This window comes from Mustela nigripes, chromosome 1 (genome assembly GCF_022355385.1).
Source record: "Mustela nigripes isolate SB6536 chromosome 1, MUSNIG.SB6536, whole genome shotgun sequence".
Lineage (NCBI taxonomy): Eukaryota > Metazoa > Chordata > Mammalia > Carnivora > Mustelidae > Mustela > Mustela nigripes.
This window is the reverse complement of record NC_081557.1, coordinates 58563757-58583898: the sequence shown is the minus strand read 5'-3', so window position 1 is coordinate 58583898 and position 20142 is coordinate 58563757. Positions and strand designations below refer to the sequence as shown.

Below are 20142 nucleotides of genomic sequence, written 5' to 3'. Positions count from 1 at the left end.
AAAGGGTTAATTAGACATATACTAACAAGGGCTCAGAGAAAGAGCTCAACAAATATTTGCCACTATTAATATTATCCATGAGTTTACATTCAAATTGGAGAAGAGGTATACTTTGAGTTATCAGAGAGCTGTCAAGAACTCTGCCTAACTTCTTTGGCTGATGGAATAACATCGCTCTCTTTATCCCTCTTCCACTTAGTGAGCAATGACCTATCCTTCAAACCTAGTTCACATTTCACCTCCTGCTCCCCTCCACAGCAGAACTTATTCTGCCTTCCTGATGCCTCTCTAGTACCTTGCTCACACTGTCACAGCTTACTAATAACTCAAGAATCTCTCTGTGTCCCTAAATTGCAAGGTCCCTCGGAGTTTATTACACCTCCAGAGCCTAGTACAGTGCCTGGCTTATACTTAAGCTCAGCATATATTTGGGGCATGAATAAATGGAAGTAACTGCATAGAACAGAGGGGCCTAGAATAGTTAGGAGGGCCTTCTTTCAGAAGGTGGTCCATGAGGGATGGACTTCAGAAGTGCTTGGATAAGCAGTAATGGAAACAAGGGGAAAGACAATTACTTCATTACTTTCTTTTTCTTTAAGATTATTTACAAGAGACTGAGCGAGATAGTGCACACACACACACACACAGAGGTGAGAGGCGGAGGGAGAGAGAGAGAGCAGACTCCCTGCTGAGTGGGGATCCCAATGCGGGGCTTGATCCAACAATCCTAAGATCATGACCTGAGCCAAAATCAAGAGCCAGATGGCCAACTGGTTGAGCCACCCAGGCACCCCAACATTTTATTACTTTCTATTGGTATAATCAATGTATGGATTTGAGTAAGGGTCCTCTCCTCACCCAGATAGGGTAAATCAGCTTACACCTTCCCTGCTGGCCTCGTGGCATCACATCACCTTCAGCGTGAGTGTGTAGGACCAGCCAGTAGAGAGGAGAGGAGCCCTGGGGAAGTTGCAGAAAAACTGGCATTCCTGAGAATGAAGAAATGAAACTGAGGAGCGCTATGCTCTCTGGAGGTGAACATCGTACATCACGCTACTCACTATTCTCACAGCCCCTCGTGGAGCCGTCACGGAAATCTCATTGCGCAAACCATTTGAAAAGAATAAAGCAACAGGGGTTATGTTTCAGAAATAAAGTATAAGATCCCACGGAAAGTCATTTGCCAGCAGAAGTTCTCAGTGATGGTTACTGGGACTGTATGCTGAAAACAGAGCGCAGGGAGTACTTGGAATCTTTGCAAGTGGTCATAAGAAAGGCAGTATTGCCTAATGGTTAAGGCTCAACTCTGGAACTTGGGAATGAAACCTGGCTCATGAATCATAGCTGGTGTAATTCCTGGAGCAAGTGATTCACCTCTCTATTACAGTGTGGACACAATTTGAAGCCACTAAATAGAAGCTGATGATAGGAGGAAAGCACTTAGAATGGGAGTCCATGTAAATCACTTACAAAAGCACCTGCCGTGTAGGTTAGCGTTGAACAATTGTTTTTAAAAAATGCTGTTATGGGGCACCTGGCTGGCTCAGTTGGTAGAGCATGTGACTCTTGATCTCAGGGTTATGAATCCAAGCTCCACATTGGTTGGGTGTAGAGAGTACTTAAAAAAATAGAAATAGATTTTTTTTAAATGCTGTTACAATGACCAAGTCCCTGTTACCAGCTTTTCTCCATGCATCGTTCTGGAGCCCTGTGGCAAGTGCAAAAGAAAACTTTAATACAAGATCATGTTCCTTACGGACTTAGGCTGAAGAAGAAACATGAAACTAATATAAATAAGGCAATTAAAGAACCCTTAAGTCCCAAACTAGATGACTCTGGGCGATGAGAAGGAAGAGGACTGAAACAGTCCGAGAAAGAGGAGAATGAGCCTAACCTGATGGTTCCTCAATTACAGTTCATTAATGATAACTAATATTGGATTCATTCAGGTTAGGATTTTATCAGCTATATTGTCAAACTCCAGATTGTGAGAAAAAAAATATAAAAATAAAACAAGCCTCTCATTTATCAGTCCATTTAGAGAATGCTAAAATAAGAGGGAAGGGAGTTCATTTAACTTGATCTTGAATGAGGTTTCAGAATTTGTGAGTGAAAGAGGTAAAAGAAACCTCAAGGATTGGCTGGACTAAGCACCATGTTTTATAGATGGAGAGATGTGAGGTGACTTGCCCAAGTCATCCTGGAAACCCAGGTCTCTTTTTGTTCTGTCTGATTCTTGACTCCCTATGGATGTTCACTGGCTTCTGTGGCTCCTGAAGGTCATTCTTCTTGTGTCATATCAGTCAGCTGGTTGGACTCCCATCTATGAGTCCTAGAACTTTTCCTGCCTGTGCTCACTGCCCTTCCTACTGTGGCCAGTTACAAGCTGACAACCACATTGTGGAGGCTTAGCCCTGCAGGCATTGACAAGAACCTTTGTTTTTGTTATTGTTGTTTTGCCTTTTTTTTTTTTTTAACATGTATTATTTGCTTCAGTGGTACAGTTCTGTGAATCATCAGTTTTACACAATTCACAGCACTCACCATAGCACATAACCTCCCCAATGTCCATAACCCAGCCAACCTATCCCTCCCCCTGACCCCCCTGACAAGAATCTTTGAGCTGTAGCAAATAGCAAGGGATAGAAAGGGAAGAAAATGAGGGACAGTGGGAGGGGGGAAGAGGGAATGAAAGGAAAAAAAATTAAAAATAATTAACAAGAAAATGAAGAAATCAGCAGTATTACCAACATCAGATCCATGGAACTATTCTGAACCTGTCTTCTATCTAATACATGAGGATTTAAAAATAAATCCAGTGTGTCCCATTGATAAGAATATGGTGAAAGTGGGGTGCCTGGGTGGCTCAGTCGCACTCTGCCTTCAGCTCAGGTCATGATCCCAGGGTCCTGGGATAGAGTCCTGTGTGGGCCTCCCTGCTCAGCAGGGAGTCTGTTTCTACCTCTACCTTTATTCTTCTCCCCACCCAAGTTGTGCTCTCTCTCAAATAAATAAATAAAATCTTTTTTTTTTTTTTAAGAAAAGATGAAATGCTGGATGAGTCTAGGATTATGAAACAGTAAATTGGAATTCTATAGCCTGCAATTTCTTATGGAGTCTACCACACAAAATGGTGCACAAATTGAAAAAAGAGAATGACACATTGTCAGAATGCTTTACTGAATTTTATCATCTCTGGCACTAATCACAAATATCAAGATCCATTTCAGTGCAGATCAGAATTGCTAAGGGACCATCAGAGGGCTTGCCACATAAAAGTACATGGTAGTCATTCAATAAATATATTAATTGATAAAGTGAATAATGAAAAATTACAAATTTATTAATAAAGTAAAAAAAAACCTGCATGAGTGGCCCACTAGCTGACAGTAGGATGAAGGTTCCATCAGCCACAGTGAACTTGAAGAAAGCCATTTCAAGTCTTTCCATCAACTATTGCTATGACCCAGTGACCAGAGTTTCAGGTTTGCAAGACAGGGTGGATGGTGGAAGAAACTCAGCTGCAGTAGACAGCAGAGCACAGCAGCACCATCTTTGGTGTTTGACTCTCTGATTCTTTCATTTGCCCATTCACTCATGTCCACATTCATTCTGGAATACTTTGCATCTTAACAAATCGATCCATACTAATCCCAACTCCAAAGCCCTGTATCCAAAATGATAACCTCCCTGGCTTAACCTCACCAAAAAATTAATTAATTAAACAAAAACAAAAGTAAAATAAAATAAAATAAAAATTCAGGAGCAAGGTTGATGGTCTCCAGGCCATTTAGCAACTACCTGTCCACAGTAACAGGCTATGGCTAAAGTCAAAGTCTCCTTTTTAAATCGATCAGAGCAGTGCTGCTTTGACACTCATGACCTACTCAGGAAGAACAGTTTAGCCAGTTATTTTACTGTCTCTGGTTATGATGCTCTGAAGTGTAAATATAGTTTTTCATAACTTATTGTCTCATAGCTTTAGATTTTAATGTAAAAGTAATAGAAGCTTATACTGGTTTGACAAATAACCGGTATTGGAAGAGTTAGTCTTCAAGTGGAGAATTTTGACAGAGAAAACCCAAACTTAATATCTCAGTTATAGGATATACCAGTGTTCTCTTTTAACCTGATTAAATAAATTGTGCTTTTGGCTAATGGATTCAAAATGTAGCTTTTTCATGGAAGGCTTACATTGTAATGGGGTAATGGAGAGTGTAGGGGGTTGGGGGAAGAGAAACGCAATTAGGACACATCATTGGGACTAATTAGAAATTAAGAATAAATGATTGCTGGGGAAAATGTCAATCAGTACAGATCATTCTGAAAGCAGCTTGGGAATATGTCAAAAGGTTTTTTTAAGATTTTATTTGTTTGACAGAGAGAGAAACAGTGAGAGCAGGAACACACGCAGGGGGAGTGGGAGAAGAAAAGCAGGCTTCCGCTGAGCAGGGAGCCTGATGGGGGGCTTGATCCCAGGACTCCAGGATCATGACCTGAGCCAAAGGCAGACGCTTAATGACTGAGTCACCCAGGTCCCCCATGTCAAAATTTTAACTCTTCACAATTTTTAACTCAACAATTCAACTTCTAGAAGTCTACCCCAAGGGAATAATTTGAAACAAAATATGTTATAGTCATTGCAACATAAAGTACTTAAAAATGGAAAACTATAGATGTGTCTGACAATGTAGGAAAGCATAAGCCAACGGTAATAATCCACGTGATGAAATACTAAGTTGTTACTGTGTTTATAAGATATATTGGCTTGGAGTCATAATTTCTTTTGGTATTTTGTTGTTTTGTTTTGTTTGGCTTTGCTTTGCTTTGTTCTAAGTAGGCTCCATGCCCAGTGTGGGGCTTTAACTCAAGACCTTGAGATCAAGAGTCATATGTTCTACCAACTGAGTCAGCCAGGAACCCCATTTGTAGTCTTCATTTCTTTTGATGTCTTTTCTAATTTTGGTATCAGAGTAATAGTGGCCTCACAGAATGAATTCTATCTTTTGGAGGAGTTTGCGAAGAAAAGGCATTTATTCTTTTTTAAATGTTTAGCAGAATTCACCAATGAAGCCATCGGGGCCTGGGCTTTTCTTTATGGATAATTTTGGAAATTACTAATTCATTCTATTTGTTACAAACCATTTCAGAGTTATTTTTGTTCTTTCTTTTTTTTAAAGATTTTATTTATTTATTTGACAGAGAGATAGAAAGAGAGCACAAGTAAGCAGAGCAGCAGGCAGAGGGAGAGAGAGAAGCAGGCCCTCTGCTAAGCAGGGAGCCCAATACGGCGCTCCATCCTAAGACCCTGGAATATGACCCGAGCCAAAGTTAGCCACTCAACCAACTGAGCCACCCAGGCGCCCCCAGAGTTATTTTGATTCTTGAGTCAGTTTTGGTAGTGTCTTTCTAGAAATTTGTCCATTTCCTCTAAATTACCTAATTTTTGGTATATGGCTGTTCATTGTATTCCCTTATAAATTTTTTTATATCTGTAAGGTCAGTAATAATATCCCTTTCATTCCTGATCAGTAATGCTTCTCTCCTTTTTTCTTAGCCAGTCTAACTAATGATTTATCAACTCTATGAATCTTTTCAAAGACCCAACTTGTGGTTTTATTGATTTTTTTGTTTGTTTTTCTATTTCCTAGTTTATTAAGTTCCGCTCTAATTTTATTATTGCCTTTTTCTGCTTGCTTTAGATTTAGTTTGGTCTCTTTTTTCCCCAGTGTGTTAAGGTGAAAAATGAGATTTTTTTTTTAAGATTTTATTTATTTATTTGACAGAGAGAGAGATCACAAGTAAGCAAAGAGGCAGGCAGAGAGAGAGGGGAAAGCCGGTGCCCTGCTGAGCAGAGAACCCGATGTAGGGCTTGATTCCAGGACCCTGAGATCATGACCTGAGCCGAAGATAGAGGCTTAACCCACTGAGCCACCAAGGCGCCCCAAAGATAAGATCTTTTATTTCAGATATTTTTAATGTAACCATTTTTTAGCTGTAAATTTCCTTCCAAGTACTGCTTTAGCTGTATCCCATAAATTTAGGTATATTGTATCTTTATTCTCATTCATTTAAAAGTATTTTCTTGTTCTCTTGAAATTTCTTGCTAGACCCATTGGCTAGTTAAGAGAGTGTTATTGTTTTTGTTTTTTTGTTTTTTTAATTTGCATATGTTTGGTGATTTCCTAAATTTCTTTTTGTTATCAATTTCTGATTTCTTTCCATTGTTTTGGATTCATTAAAGCTGATGCTTCTAAAGACTTCCTTATGATATGGAAGGTGTTTCTGTCCTTTTTAAAATAATCCCATTTAGTGAGTTTTACTAAGTGTCAGGCCCTATAATAAAAGCTTATCGCATTATCACATTTAAATACTCAGAACTGAGGCCCAGAGATTAAATAGCATTTCTAAGGTTATACAGCTAAATTTCAAAATATTTTCCCATGAGACTTTGCTATATGGTACAGTTAAAAAAAATTTAAAATTCTATAGACCATATGATACAACTAAATTTAAACAGAATAATTTGTTCAAAAACAAAGAAACAAATCAATTTTAGTGTTACTGTTTCTCACAAAGAGATAACAAGTAACTTTTTTCCTCTGTTTCCTTTTAAATCTTCCCTAAAAGAGACATGCTTCATTTACTAATAGAAAAAGTATTTTTAACAAACTAGCCTATTAGTTAGGAAAGGGAATAAAACTTAATTAGGAAAAAAGTTAGAAAAGGAAAATGAAACGGTAATTTTACTGAAGGCATTAATACTTCTAAAAATCATTTAAACTTTCTATTTATGCAATTATGGACCATAGAGCTAAAAATGTGATACTATGCAAAAATGTATACAAGCAAATAGCTGAGCCACCACATTTTTATTACTAGTAATAAACAGCAACTAAAATTAAATCAGATTATAGAGCATAGAATTATGAGATAAAATTCATGAGAAAAACAAATTATGAGAGATAATAACTGCAGAGAAAAGCAATACATTCAAATATCACTCATTTGGCGACGGTCTTATTCTTCCATTACTTCTCCCACTTTCTCCAGATGTTTGTTAATTCCCCCTGCTCCTCCTCCTCCTTTTTCTCCTTCTTTTTGCCAGAAGTTTCTCCCCGTATTACCAATAGGAATTGTCACTCAAAACTTTGGTTCATGCCTTCATTTGATAAATATTTATTGAGTACCTACCATGCCTTAGATCCTGGGGATACAGAAATGCAAATGATACGGTACGTGCTCTAAAATCATAATGTAGTAGGAGAGAAATATACCAAAATGAGTGGCATTCACTGTGACAGCCATGGTAGAACATCTGAACACAACCTTAAAGGTGTATCCAGTTATTCATGAGATGGGCAAAGAAGAAAACATTCCTATAACCACCACCTGAATCAAGACGTAGAAGATATACCTATATATATTTAAGAGAATAGGCTAAGTTAAAAATTTATTTTGGGGAAGGGTCATGTTCTAAAACAATAATTCCTCAACTACTGACTTGATTTCCACCACCCTGGCTTAGTTTTTCCTGTTCAGGAACTTCTTATGATTGAAGTCATCCATAAGTACTCTTCTGTATCTGCCTTCTAACACTCAACAGAATGCTCTTGAGATTTATCCATGTTGTGGATGCTTTTTATTGGCGAAGTAGTTCAGTTCTTTTTATTGCTGAATAGCAATAACAATATATTGGTGTATACTACAGTATACTACAGCTTATGACTTCACCTGTTGATGGACATTAGGGTTGATTCTTGTTTGGAGTCATTGTTAATATTCTTGTACATGCCTTTTTTTGGCATGTGATTTCTCTTGAGTAAATATCTAAGGCTAAATTTCTGAATCATAGGTTAGCTGTGTGATTAACTTTATAGGAAAGTGCCAAACTATTTTTCAAAGTGGCTATACCATTTTACATTCTCAACAACGATTTCTGTGAGAGCTCTCATTGCTTCACATCCTTACCAACACCTATCATGGTTAGTCTTTTTAATTTTATCCACTCTAGTGGGTATTGCGATAGTATCTTGCTTTTGGCTTCAGTTTGCTTTTCTCTGATCACTAATGATATTTTTCATATGATTTTTGACCATTTGTATATCTCACATTAAGTATCCAATCAGGTCTTTTGCCCATTTTTTATTGGATGGTTTTTCTTTTTATTGTTCAATTGTAGAAGTTTTTAAATATTCTAAATAAAAATCCTGTATCAAGCATATTATATTGTTTTCTAGTTTGTGGATTGCGTTTTCACTTTTTTAATGGCCTCTTTTGAAGAGCAAAAGTTTTTAACTATGATGAAATCCAATTTTCTAATTTTTTTACTTATAATTTGTTCTTTTATATTCTTTCCAAGAAATATTTGCCTATTTCAGATTACAAATATACTCTATATTTTCTTCTAGAAATTTTATGGTTTAAGCTTTTAGAATTGGCTCTGCAATTCATCTCTAGAAAATTTCGGTGTATGGTACAAGTTATTACGAAAAATTTCAAACATAAAATATATGGATGGAATATAATTATGAACTTTTGTACACATTACTCAGCTTCAACAGCTATCAAATCTTGTCAGTCTTATTGTGCATATTCTCATATGTATGATGTATATATATATGTATGAGATATATGAGGCATATTTGTAAAATTACAATCTTTCTTTTGTTACCATCCAGAATTTAATCCAGGACCACAATTCCTTAATCTCCTTTGATCTAATATAGCTTTTTGTTTTTCAAGACATTGGCATTTTAAGATGATGTCTCTTAATTTTAGTTTTTCTGATTATTTCTTCATGGTTAGTTTCATCTAATACATTTTTGGCAGAAATACCATATCAGCGATATTGTATACTTCTCAGTGCTTTCCATCAGGAGGCACATGGCGTCAGGTTATCCCACTGTTCGGTGATGCTAAGTTTGATCCCTTGGTTAAGGTTTCCCTGCCAGATAACTCCACCAGAAGGGTGGCTTTACTCACCTTTTTAATAATTAAATAATATGGGAGGAGATAAACATCATGTTCCCCAACAAACTTTCAATCAGTAGTCTTAGCACCCACTGAGGATTCTTGCCTGAATTGATTATTACTATGGTAGCTAAAAAATGATTGATTTCCTGGCTTTACTACTCCTATAGTTGCCATTCTATTAAAACAAAGAACTTTCTCTTCCTCCTCATTTTTGATTACTTCATTTAGGTAGTTGTGGTAATCTGCCTGGACTCATGAATTTCTTTTTTAATTCAGTGTGTTATACTCAGTTACTACCATTATTCATTTTAATATTCAAATTATCTAGATTTGTCTGGTGTGATCTCTTTTAAACTGACTTTGGTGTCCTTTTGCTATGCCACCAATAGTTTTAGGTTTTTTAAGCTTTGCACTGTTTTTGTGTTTATGATGAGTACGTCCTACTTTCCAGACTCACCTTGTACTTTCCCTGCTGATGGAATGAGCCATTTCTTAAAAAACACTAGTTCCTTTTTTGCAGAAAATGGTATTTAGAAAACAAAATCTGAGCACCAGGTATGCTTTTTGTTCCTGGGGTATCAGTACATCTAGGCTCCTTTAGTGAACACAGAGAGGAAATAAAGTTTTTTAGAAAACCTTAACTTTATGTTGGATGCCTTTAATTACTATTCACCATCATAAGATTCTTCCTGTCCTTCCCCCATCCTACATTTGTAGCTCTCTCCTCTTTTACGGCGACAACCCCACTTCCCAGCAACATCCATGTGTTTACTCATTTGCTCATTACTCATATACCAAATGGTTTCAGAATTCAACTAACAATAAACCTGCTAAGTAAAGTGCAAGATTTCTGTATAATTCTATCTTTAGAATATATTCTGAGGGTAGTCATAGTATTATGTTCCTTTCATATTTTCTGAAGCAAATCAAGTGTGTCAGGTCATTTCAACTTCAATTAACTATTTAAATTAATTTTAATTAACTATTTCAATGTGGCTCAACCACAATGCCCTTATCACAGGTAAAAATTAATAATTACTGAATTAACAAATATTCTGGGTTATTTTTCAGGTCTCAAATTGACTCATAAGTACCATAAATGCTTTTTTGTCATTTTGTTTTGTTTTATAATTTATTTAAACCAGAAATGAAATTTATTGTAATTGGTTGATCCATCCTAAATCTCTTCTGATTTTTATGTTTTCCCTCCATTCTTTTTTTGTTTTCTTTCAATTTTTATGTTTAAAAAACCAGGTCATTTGTCCTACAGTTTGCTCCAGATTTTTCTTAGGGTATAATTTATTATGTTTCTCTATTTCTATAAACTCTTTGTTGGATGAAAGGTTGAATTATATTCAGATTCACTGGAGAAAAGGGTTTTGTTTTGTGTTCTTTTCTTTTGAAAATAGAGGTTTACAGAACTACTCTATAGTAATATTCTATTCTCCCATCAGGAAGCATATATCACCTGATTGTCTTTTTTATGTGTGTGATATTACCAGCTATTGGTGCTCAATGCCGAGATCCATTGATTCATTAGGGTTGCAAATGGAAGCCTTTTTGAATTGGACGATGTTCTAGACATACATATGTATACACACATCCATATAGAGACATTTCTGGGAACAAATCTATCTCAAGCCAACTCTTGTCTTTCCTTTAACAGTCTCTTTATTTCATTCTTACTTGTTCTTGACCCTCTCTTGTTATAAAAATATCTTTTCTGTACAAAGACAAGATATGTATAATACAAAGTGATGGCCCAAATTTATAGTAACAACTTTCCAGGGGGAATACAATTATCTTAGAGGAGATGGGATAAGAAAAAATTAAGAGGAAAGAGGTATTTATGAAAGATAAGGAGGCCACAAAAATTGTGTTATCTGGGCTCAGTACAAATTTAAATCGAAATTCTTCCCAGGGAATGTTCATATCACGAAGGTGACATTTTAGAGCTAGGAAACATTTGAGATGTGAAAATTTTGAACAGGAATATGAGAAGAGAAACTGAAACATACCCCTAGTTTTAAAGTTTTCTGCATGAAAAAGACAAAAATACATCAATTCACTCATGTGTCTTTAAGAGCATGGGATTCAAGTGAAAGAAGCAGCAATTTGAGTTTTTTGTTTTGTTTCCTTTCTTTCTTCATGAAGCATGTATTATCTTAAGCCAGTTCAGCAATGCCATTACAATTTAGGGTCAAGCTGAGCAGTTTCATACCACTTGACCTAACAACTTAGAGATTTTTTGAGTGACAGTGATAATATGCTGACTCCTGGTATGGGTGTTCTAATGTCTGTCACAACATGAAAGGTATTCATTTAACAGAGGAACAGCAGAACCAGATAAACAAGGCATGTGTATCTGATTGATTGCAGGGGTCGGGGAGGGTATTTTCAACTCATTCAATTCAAGATAAAAAGTATTTGCTCCAAGTAAAATGTAAAACATGCTGTGTTTGTTTCCTCCCATCCTATGGTGCAGGGGTTGGGGAGAGGTTCCTTTTTTGAATAAGTTTATTGAGATATAATTCACATAGTATACAGTTCACTCACTTAAAGTGTACAATTCAGTGTTTTTTAGTATATTCATAGGGTTATGCAATCATCACAGTCTAATTTTAGAACATTTCATCTGCCCTAAAACTAACATCATACTCATCAGCTGTCACTTCCCACTCTCTGTATGCCCTATCCCCAACCCTAACCAACCACTAATCTACTTTGTCTCTTTAGGTTTTCGCCTCTCATGAGCAATCACCTTTTAATTGCCATTCACAGCTTGTCCCACTGAAATTCTTTTTATCTTATTTTCTACATTATCAATAAGAATAGAATGGATCCCTCAAAAACATGAGTGGATATCAAAAAAATTGTAACAGGATAACGCACAAAAATATTGTTGAATCCAATAACTTCTGATGGCTTAAATAAATAAATGCCAAACAGTGAAGCTGTAGGAATGATGACAGATTACGGCATCATGAAAGTCAGATGCTAATAATTTTAAATATAAATTTGAAACAGGCTGGGCTTGCAGAAGCTTTTCTTGCTCATAAGAGCAACAATATCTTCAACCAGTAGTTACTAGTTTCATTCAAATCCTGACCTTACCTCTCATCAACTATGTGACTCTGGACAAGGAACAGAAGATTTGTAACTTCAGTTTCCTCATCTGTAATGTGGGAATAATGATGATAACAACCTCCTGAAGTTAGTGTGGAGATTAGCACATGTACAGCTTTTAGCACCAAGCCTGGCACATAATAAGTGCTCAGTAAACGGTTGTTGCATCACTTTTGTTCATTAAGAACTCAGTGATTCAGGTCAAACTCTAAAATGGAATCCTTACATATGCCAACTTGCTACTTGCTACACGTGATTGGTATTTTCAAAGTCTCTGTTCAGATAAGTTTCCTGCCATGAGAGGATCAGATGGAGATCCAAGTTAAGACACAGCAGTGTAGAGGAAAAAATAGCATTGATCAAGTATGATTAAAGGAGCTGTAAACCAGCCTTCAGTTGCTTGAGAGCCATGTGTTCTATAAATAGTAAAAGTGCTAATTTATTATTTTCACTTAACACTCATGTAACAGATTCTCCTTTTTTAAATTTAAAAAAAAAAAAAATTACCAGCAACAGAAAGCTCAAATAATGGTATTATACATGTCTAAAAAAAAAAAATAAAGACCAGCGTTAGAGCATTATAAACCACCTATAACCTCTTACATTTGAAATGTTTAGCTAGGACCCATAATGTGTGACTTTTAAGTCTGTGAGTGTGAATGGAAGTTGTGATTTGGTTTTGTGCCCATGAATGTAAGGCCATTTAACCACCAATGATTCTATTACCTTCTCTTTCATTCCAATACAGAATGAGTTTGGGGAATAAGACTAATAAATTAGATAATTTTATTTTGAGCACCTATTATGTATTTTTCTGTTCTTTTAAAGATGTGATGCTAAATAGTATTATATCCCAATCAGATGAGTCATGATACACATTTTCATACTTGGGAAATGTTAACACATTACAGTCCTTGCTTTGAAATGAAAAAAGAGTTAATCACAGACAACACATATTCATTTTCCTTTGACCCCATGAGACAAGTTAAATGATGTGGTTTGCATGTGCCCCCATTTTGGCCCTTAGACACCGCCACACTGTCCATCTGTGTCTACATTTTAACCCCAGGCTTTCCTCCTTTGGGCACTGTTTCGTATTTGCATGAGAATTTGTAATTCTTTTTTTTTTTTTTTGCATGACAAGTCATCCATGATGTTGAAGTTAAATGTCTAACATACCTTGCAATACACATGTCATTAATTCTTACATAATTTTTTTCTTTTATTTTCAGTTACTGAAGTTTAAATATGCTTGAAAAGTAAAAGTGGCATGAAACTGGAGTGATGCAAGAGTATTTAATGTTCCTTTAATGACATCATTTTTTAGCTGGGAAAATTTGGGGGGCAGTTCCCAGCCTTGTCTCTGGACACAAATCCTCAATGACAAGTTCTGACAAAACTATATTACGCATAAGTGCTGTCAGCAGAGTCATAAATCCTAAAGTAGTATTCCTTTTTTACCCTGAGAATGTATATCTAATACTTGACATGTTACATATAAAATATGCTTCCTAATTTCAAAAATTATTAACTATTTGACTTAATTATTTTTTTCTTCAAAAAAGAAATGTACCATTTCTTAATGGGACATAAAAATTAAGCTCCACTGATTTGGTGAAGTTCCTGGCACCCAAAAAAAGTAATAAATTACTGAATGAGAGCACCAACATTTTAGCACTTTAATGTTTCCTACATAAACATGACTATCAAAATGGATATCTGATAGAAAGCACATGAGTATGCAAAGAAACTAAGTTATGTACACTATTTAGTCAAGCTTCAAAACCATAAGGCATGCCACTGATTCCCTCCAGTGGATAAAATACATACATCTGAACAACGGCTTTTCCTTCCAAATAGTCACCATGTTGGCCTTCATTTATTCCTCCCAGTTGCCATTGCTAAAACTGTTTTGGAACACCCCTTGTCAAATTACCTTCAGAGTCGTTGGCACATTCATTTTAATACCTACATGGTAACAACTCTTGCTCTTTGGAGAGCCTCAGAGCCAGTCAAATAAGTATGGTAATCAAGCTGGTGAAACATTTTTTAAATGTTATGTGAATATGAAATTATTAAGACTTGCAGAGCCTATGGCTTATAAAATGACTGTGAATTCATTTCCCAAAGCAGAACCCCACAGCATTTACATAACAACAACAGTGGGAATAAATGAAATTTTCTTAAGGAGTCTTCTGGGCAAGCAAATGAATAAGTTCTAATATATGTCTTATATTATGTATATCTGTGTTACTTTTAATTAAGCCTCATTTAACCTAATGAAGTGGTTTACATGTTTAAGGACAGTCCTTCTTACAGTATTTTTTATCATGTCAGAATATAGGCAAGTAACCATTATTTCTCCCTTGCTTGCGTATCAAGTTAGTATCTTTTAATATCAGATTTGGGTTGACAGTGTCCCAGCTGTCACCAACGAGCCCTGTGATATTAGCAAGGGACTCAACCTCTCTGTGCCTCTGGCCCCGTTTCCAAGATGAGGATGTGAGGCTCATGTGTCTTTAAAATCTCTTTTGAATGAATGATTTTTATAGATCTGTGTGTGATATTATAAATCTCATATATCATAAACGTACACACTTCTCTGTGTGTTTTAAATTAAATCCTAGCCAAAGTAATTCACATTCAACTTACTAAAAATGACATCCAGGCACTGATGTGTCTAGTATCTCTAAGAAAGTCTTCCCTACCTGATGACAATGATGACGATAAAGATGACATTCGTATAGCATGTTATGTTGATCCTGCCTCACCTCAGTCTCACACCCTAAGAGTTGCTCTCATTATCCTCCACTATACAATGAAGAAGATACTGAGGGTCAGAGAGATTCAGTTACCTGTTTAAGGTGATGGACTAGCAAGTTGTAGAGGCAGGACAGAGGGTCAGGGTCTTCCACTTCCAAGTTAAGACTCCTTTCCTTCATCATCATTTACCTGCAACCAGTCTTTTCATTAAGAGGCATTTTTTCCAAGGAGTCATCTTTCAGAATTTACACTCCTTGAAAATAAAATCTGCCTTCAGGGAGCCTGTGGCACCTATTTAGACTATCCACTTGCGTCACTACAGCTCTCTCTGCTTTTACAAACTAGTTGTTTCGTCAGCATGAGTGTGACAACAATTAGACGTCCCCTGTTTTTGCCCCATGCCTTTTCTCCTTCACAGTCATTCAATGACAAGCGTAAAAAGAGCTTCATCTTTTCACGAAAATTCCCATTCTACAAGAACAAGGAGCAGAGTGAGCAGGAAACCAGTGATCCTGAACGTAAGTAGATTCTCGAAGAGAATGTCACATGCAACACAAGAGAAAAAAATTCTTCACGGGCAACACGCATGATGTAGGCTCCCCCACGCCACACGCCTAGGCAAACAAACACGGTAGGCAGGCAGGTCAGGGCTTACTACTGTGACCAGTGTTTGGCGGCAGTCTGGATCCTTTCCTTGATGTGGCTCTTCTTTGCAGGATGCATTGGAGAGGGACTTCAGGAACCTTGGACTTTGTTTCCAGCCAGCATTTTTCTGTGACCAGGGCTGGGTCTGGTTTGCCTTTTCTGTCCTACAGCTCTTGAGGGCTTGAGACAAATTCTTTTCTGAACAGAAATACTGAATTCCATTGCCACATGTATGTTTTTGAATTCTAGCTCATTGCGAGCAATTAAATTGTCTGTATTGATTACTAGCCCTGTGTCTACACCTTCCCTCCCAGCAAATATTAAATACTTACTGAGCGGTGAGCTTGCATTGGTGGCTGCTAAATCGAAGAATTTGGGAGTGGACCATTGCTCTGAGTGGTACATTTCTGTGGCAACATTAGCAGCGGGCAAAAATGCCATTTGGTGAATCTTCCTCTTTTTCTCTAACAGTCTTCTGATTTTTTTTTTTTTTTCCTTAAACTCACCATCTTTTGAGTTGCTTTACAAATCTTTGTGTCTCAGCCCAGGGAGTTTGGGTGAAAGTTGTTTCAAAAGAAGAAAGAGTAGGATCCAGATTGCTTAGGCAACACGGTCTGTCATGGTAGTATCCATTTCAACTCCACTGACTTCTTCCTTCCTCTTCCGTGGCTGTTCTTCCTCTCTCATTGCTCTCTCTGGGGACTTCCATGCAGGACATCCCCGGATTAGGTGACGACGGTTATGGAACAAAGACTCTGAGTAAGTTCCCAGGAATGGTCACTGTAACTTTTCTTTTCTTTTCCTTTCCTTTTGAGTTTGGCTTTTGTTCCTTTTCTTGAGGGCCTTTCACTCCTAGCATGCACAAGATACGAGTTTTATGTTACCTAGCTGTGAATGCTCCTACAGAGTAATTTCAACCGTTTTGTTCTGCATGTCAGCATTTAAAAGCCAAGTGTGTCAGGCACTGTAACTTGTGTTGCAGTTCACACCTTCCCTTTCTGACCACATCATGTGGCCAACATGGTCACAATGCCAACCACGGCATCCCTTGCTCTTACCGCCTAACACCTCCCAGAGAGCAAGAAGCCATGTTGAAAGAAAGGGTGAGCTAAATGTTCTAGAACAAGAAAGCAGAAATGCACTTTACGTCCTTTCTTCTGCCTTGGTAGCCAGAAATATTTAATGACCTTGCCGACATCCATAATTGGGTCGTAATTTGCTAGCAGTAAAGGAGCTATTTTATTGTCAAAGGGAACATGCCTTCTCAAAAAATAAACAGTAAGCTATTTGATCTTCCATGGATAATTCTTTGTTATTAACTATGATTGATTTTTCTTTCTGACTTGCAGTGATCCTGCTTGAAACGTTTGTATGATAACGTTTTAGATATGTATTAATGTGTTTTTCTATCAGTCACTTATTAGCTGCATTACAGAATCAGGTCTTCATTTTGTAGTATAGACTATAGAATAAAGTATATTAAACCTTTAAATTTTCTAGTTATTAATGCCTTTAGTCTGTGTCTCATTGCACTGAGCAATAAAAATTAATAATCCTATGTTAATACACTGTGCTATGATTTTTCTTTCTTTAACACTAACTCCATTGTATAGGCACCAATGAAATAAGAACAGTTTTGTGTCTTTTGCAACTGTATCACATGCTCATTTTCTTGTTTATTTTGTTTTGTTTTAATTTAACAGCTATGGGCAATATTTTTAGAAGCTGTTCATTTCATTTGTATAAAACAAAATAGCATTGAGCTGGACTTTGTTTTCAAGAGCCGTTACTTAACCCTGTGTAATGATATGCCTCATCCCTCAGAGTGTTATTTTGGACTTTTTAAAGATATAGATACAGAAAACAAAATCTGATTAAGAGTACTGATCTTTTTAAAGATGAAAACTTTATCTTTGAGTCGTCTGTGGGATATGTCATGAAATTCTTCTGGAATTAGTGGCTGAAGTTCAGGTGTTGATTTCAGTATTATCTGATGGTACCCAGTACCACCAGGTTCTGGATTTTCAATGGGGGCGGGGTGCGGAGGAGAAGCATTTTAATATATTGTGAATAAAGGAACATCACTGAAAAGTAGTTGCTATTAGAATGTCAAAAATATGAGCGATGACCTTTTAAATCCAGAATGTGCAAATGTTTGTTTTGCTTTTTAAAAAATTGAACAGATTTCAGTAGGTGAAGTTATTTGCCAATTAATGCTATTGTCAGCCATCATTTGGACTTTGGCTGGAACGTGTTTTCAATTTCTCTTTACCTACACAATGGAAAAATTCTGTGATACAATTTCTTGATACTGAGAGAGATTGGTTAAGTAAAACATGCATAGATAGTGTAGCTTTATTCTCAGTTATTTTAAAAGTTAAAAAAAAAAAAAACCCAACAGCAAGGACAACAGCAGCAGACCCTGTCATCTCCAATTCCGGGTACTTAGGATAATCATGTATATGAAGATACACCTTTGTTGGGTGTGTACCTTGACTTTTTTTCAACAACAAAATAAATTTGCCCTGTGTCATTCACACTTCTTTCCCTAGTGCCCCTCTGTACTTGTAAAATGCATGCCTAAATTAGCGACACAAAGAGAAATGATTAGTGTGATTTTAGCCCAAGTTTTGATTTTCCTTAGTTTCATTCTCTAAAACAAATCCTTCCAGGATGCATTAACTCTGTGAGAATCCTTCCACAATGTATACGTGAATCCCATCATCACATTGTTCACTTTAAAAGTATTGTCATTTGTCAATTACACTTCAGTAAAGCTTAAAAAAAAGACTGATCCATCCAATGGGTGGCAATCTATAATATGAAATACATTTTAAAGTACTTCTTTTTTTGGAGAATTGTAATCTATATTCTTTTGCTTTTTCTAAAAATGAACAATTGTTGCCACTTTTTAAAAGCCTGGTTATTGCTAATGAGCTTCAGAAATCAGTCATATATTCTTCATTTAATTAACCGGATAGACAAAGGACTTGATACGATAATGAATGTATCTTCTATAACTTAATACAGGGTACAAATGAAATGACTTTTGGAAATAAAAGCTCTAATTCTGGCATATACATCGCTGTTACATTAGCCAAACTGTGTTTTTATGGAAAAAAAATTTTGAAATATCACCATACAAGCAAGTTATTCAACATGAATTAAAAGCATACTTCATGCCAGGACCTGTGCTTGGTATTGGACCACTTATCACCTGCCTGTTTCATTTCTCTAAAACCTAATAGCTATCCAAGCAAGAATCTTAAAATAAAATCCGGAAAATACTGAACTAATTCATAAACCATTTTTCAGCAACTCATTTCTTCCTTCAAAATTTTCTCCTCATTCACTGACGCAGGAAAAATCTTCCAACTGTCCCTTTTTATCCTGAGAATTTGTTTAAGAAATATTTACATAGAAATAAATTTCACCGGGTCCCAGGGACTACCTGGCAATCTGAAATGTGGTATTCCCCCCAAATCCCTAAAGGCTAACACAGAGAAACAAAAAGCTTGTAAGCCAACAGTGGCTACACACCAGAAGCTTCTGACCTTAGCGTCAGGAAACATCCAGCTGAGACAGATGGACCTTTGTCACACGAAACTGGAAAACCAGGCCCATGTGAATGGAGCAAAGTCTGCGGGAAAAGAAAAGTGCTTAGATTGACGTTCTGTATTTTTTTTGCAATTGAAGGTACTTTCCTGTTTGCTAAAAAGAAGACACAACAATCAAGTAGTAGCTTCCTATAATGTGGAGATAAAGTTTTCATCTTTTGTACCGTATCTGAGTTTTCTTAATGCCACCTCTTCCGCAGCCTTTCCCGTGCCTCCCGCTTACACTTGTAGTAGCCTTGCATGAGTGTTATTCTTTCACGTTGGCTGCTCTCCAGTGCTTGGTATCTCTTTAATTTGCTGTGCTGTTCTTGCAGAACATGTCTCTTCTAATGCCAGCGATAGCGAAAGTAGCTACCGTAAGTTACTGCTTTGGTTTGTGGTTCTTTTCTTTGCGGTTGCTCCATTGCCTGTGGTGGTCATTGCCCGTTTTTGCTCTGGTTGTGTCTTAATTGCTGCCCTTGATCATCCTCATCCAAAGCAAATGGCTTGACATGAAATCCTCGTGTGATGTGGAAAGATACAAAAGACATTAGGGCCGTCTGGGGACTCCTCTGTGCTGAGTGCAAGCAGTAGCGGGCTTGCTGGTAACCACAAACAGTTCCCGCTTCAGCTGGCTGTGGCCTGGTGATGCGGTTCTCCCAGAGAAGGTGGGGGTAAGGCTCAGCCTGGCGGACTTGGACATTCTACCCCCTACAGTAATTAAAACTCCCTGCAGGGTGGTGGAAAAGTCATCGTGGTTTTCTTTACCTTCTCATTTTGCCTTTTTCTTTCTGTTGCCGTCTTCCCTTTCCAACAGAAATCTTGCAAAATTACTGTGTTCCTTTTAAATGGAGTGTGAACTTTTATATCTCTTCTCTCCTTGGTTAATATTCGAAGGCAGATACTATGATATATATAACTTTATATTTCTCATGGTTGGGAAGTGATGAAAAAGTTTCATCCTCTAATGGTGAAGGAACTCACTTATTTTATTTTATTTTATTTTATTTTATTTTATTTTATTTTATTTTATTTT

General features: G+C 36.8%; 1 protein-coding gene across 17 annotated transcripts in view; it reads left to right on the top strand.

The window, feature by feature from the left end:
* Positions 1–20142, top strand: part of DLG2 (discs large MAGUK scaffold protein 2) — a 1549658-nt gene that overhangs the window by 1506747 nt on the left and 22769 nt on the right. For 10 of the 17 annotated variants that reach the window (XM_059411961.1, XM_059411997.1, XM_059411970.1 and 7 more), the window contains one exon: positions 15284–15383. In XM_059411961.1, coding sequence (XP_059267944.1) covers positions 15284–15383 — 100 coding nt within the window. Of the gene's footprint in view, positions 1–15283; positions 15384–16223; positions 16270–20142 lie in introns of all 17 variants that reach the window. The other 7 variants (XM_059411989.1, XM_059412103.1, XM_059412052.1 and 4 more) reach the window with 1 other exon arrangement.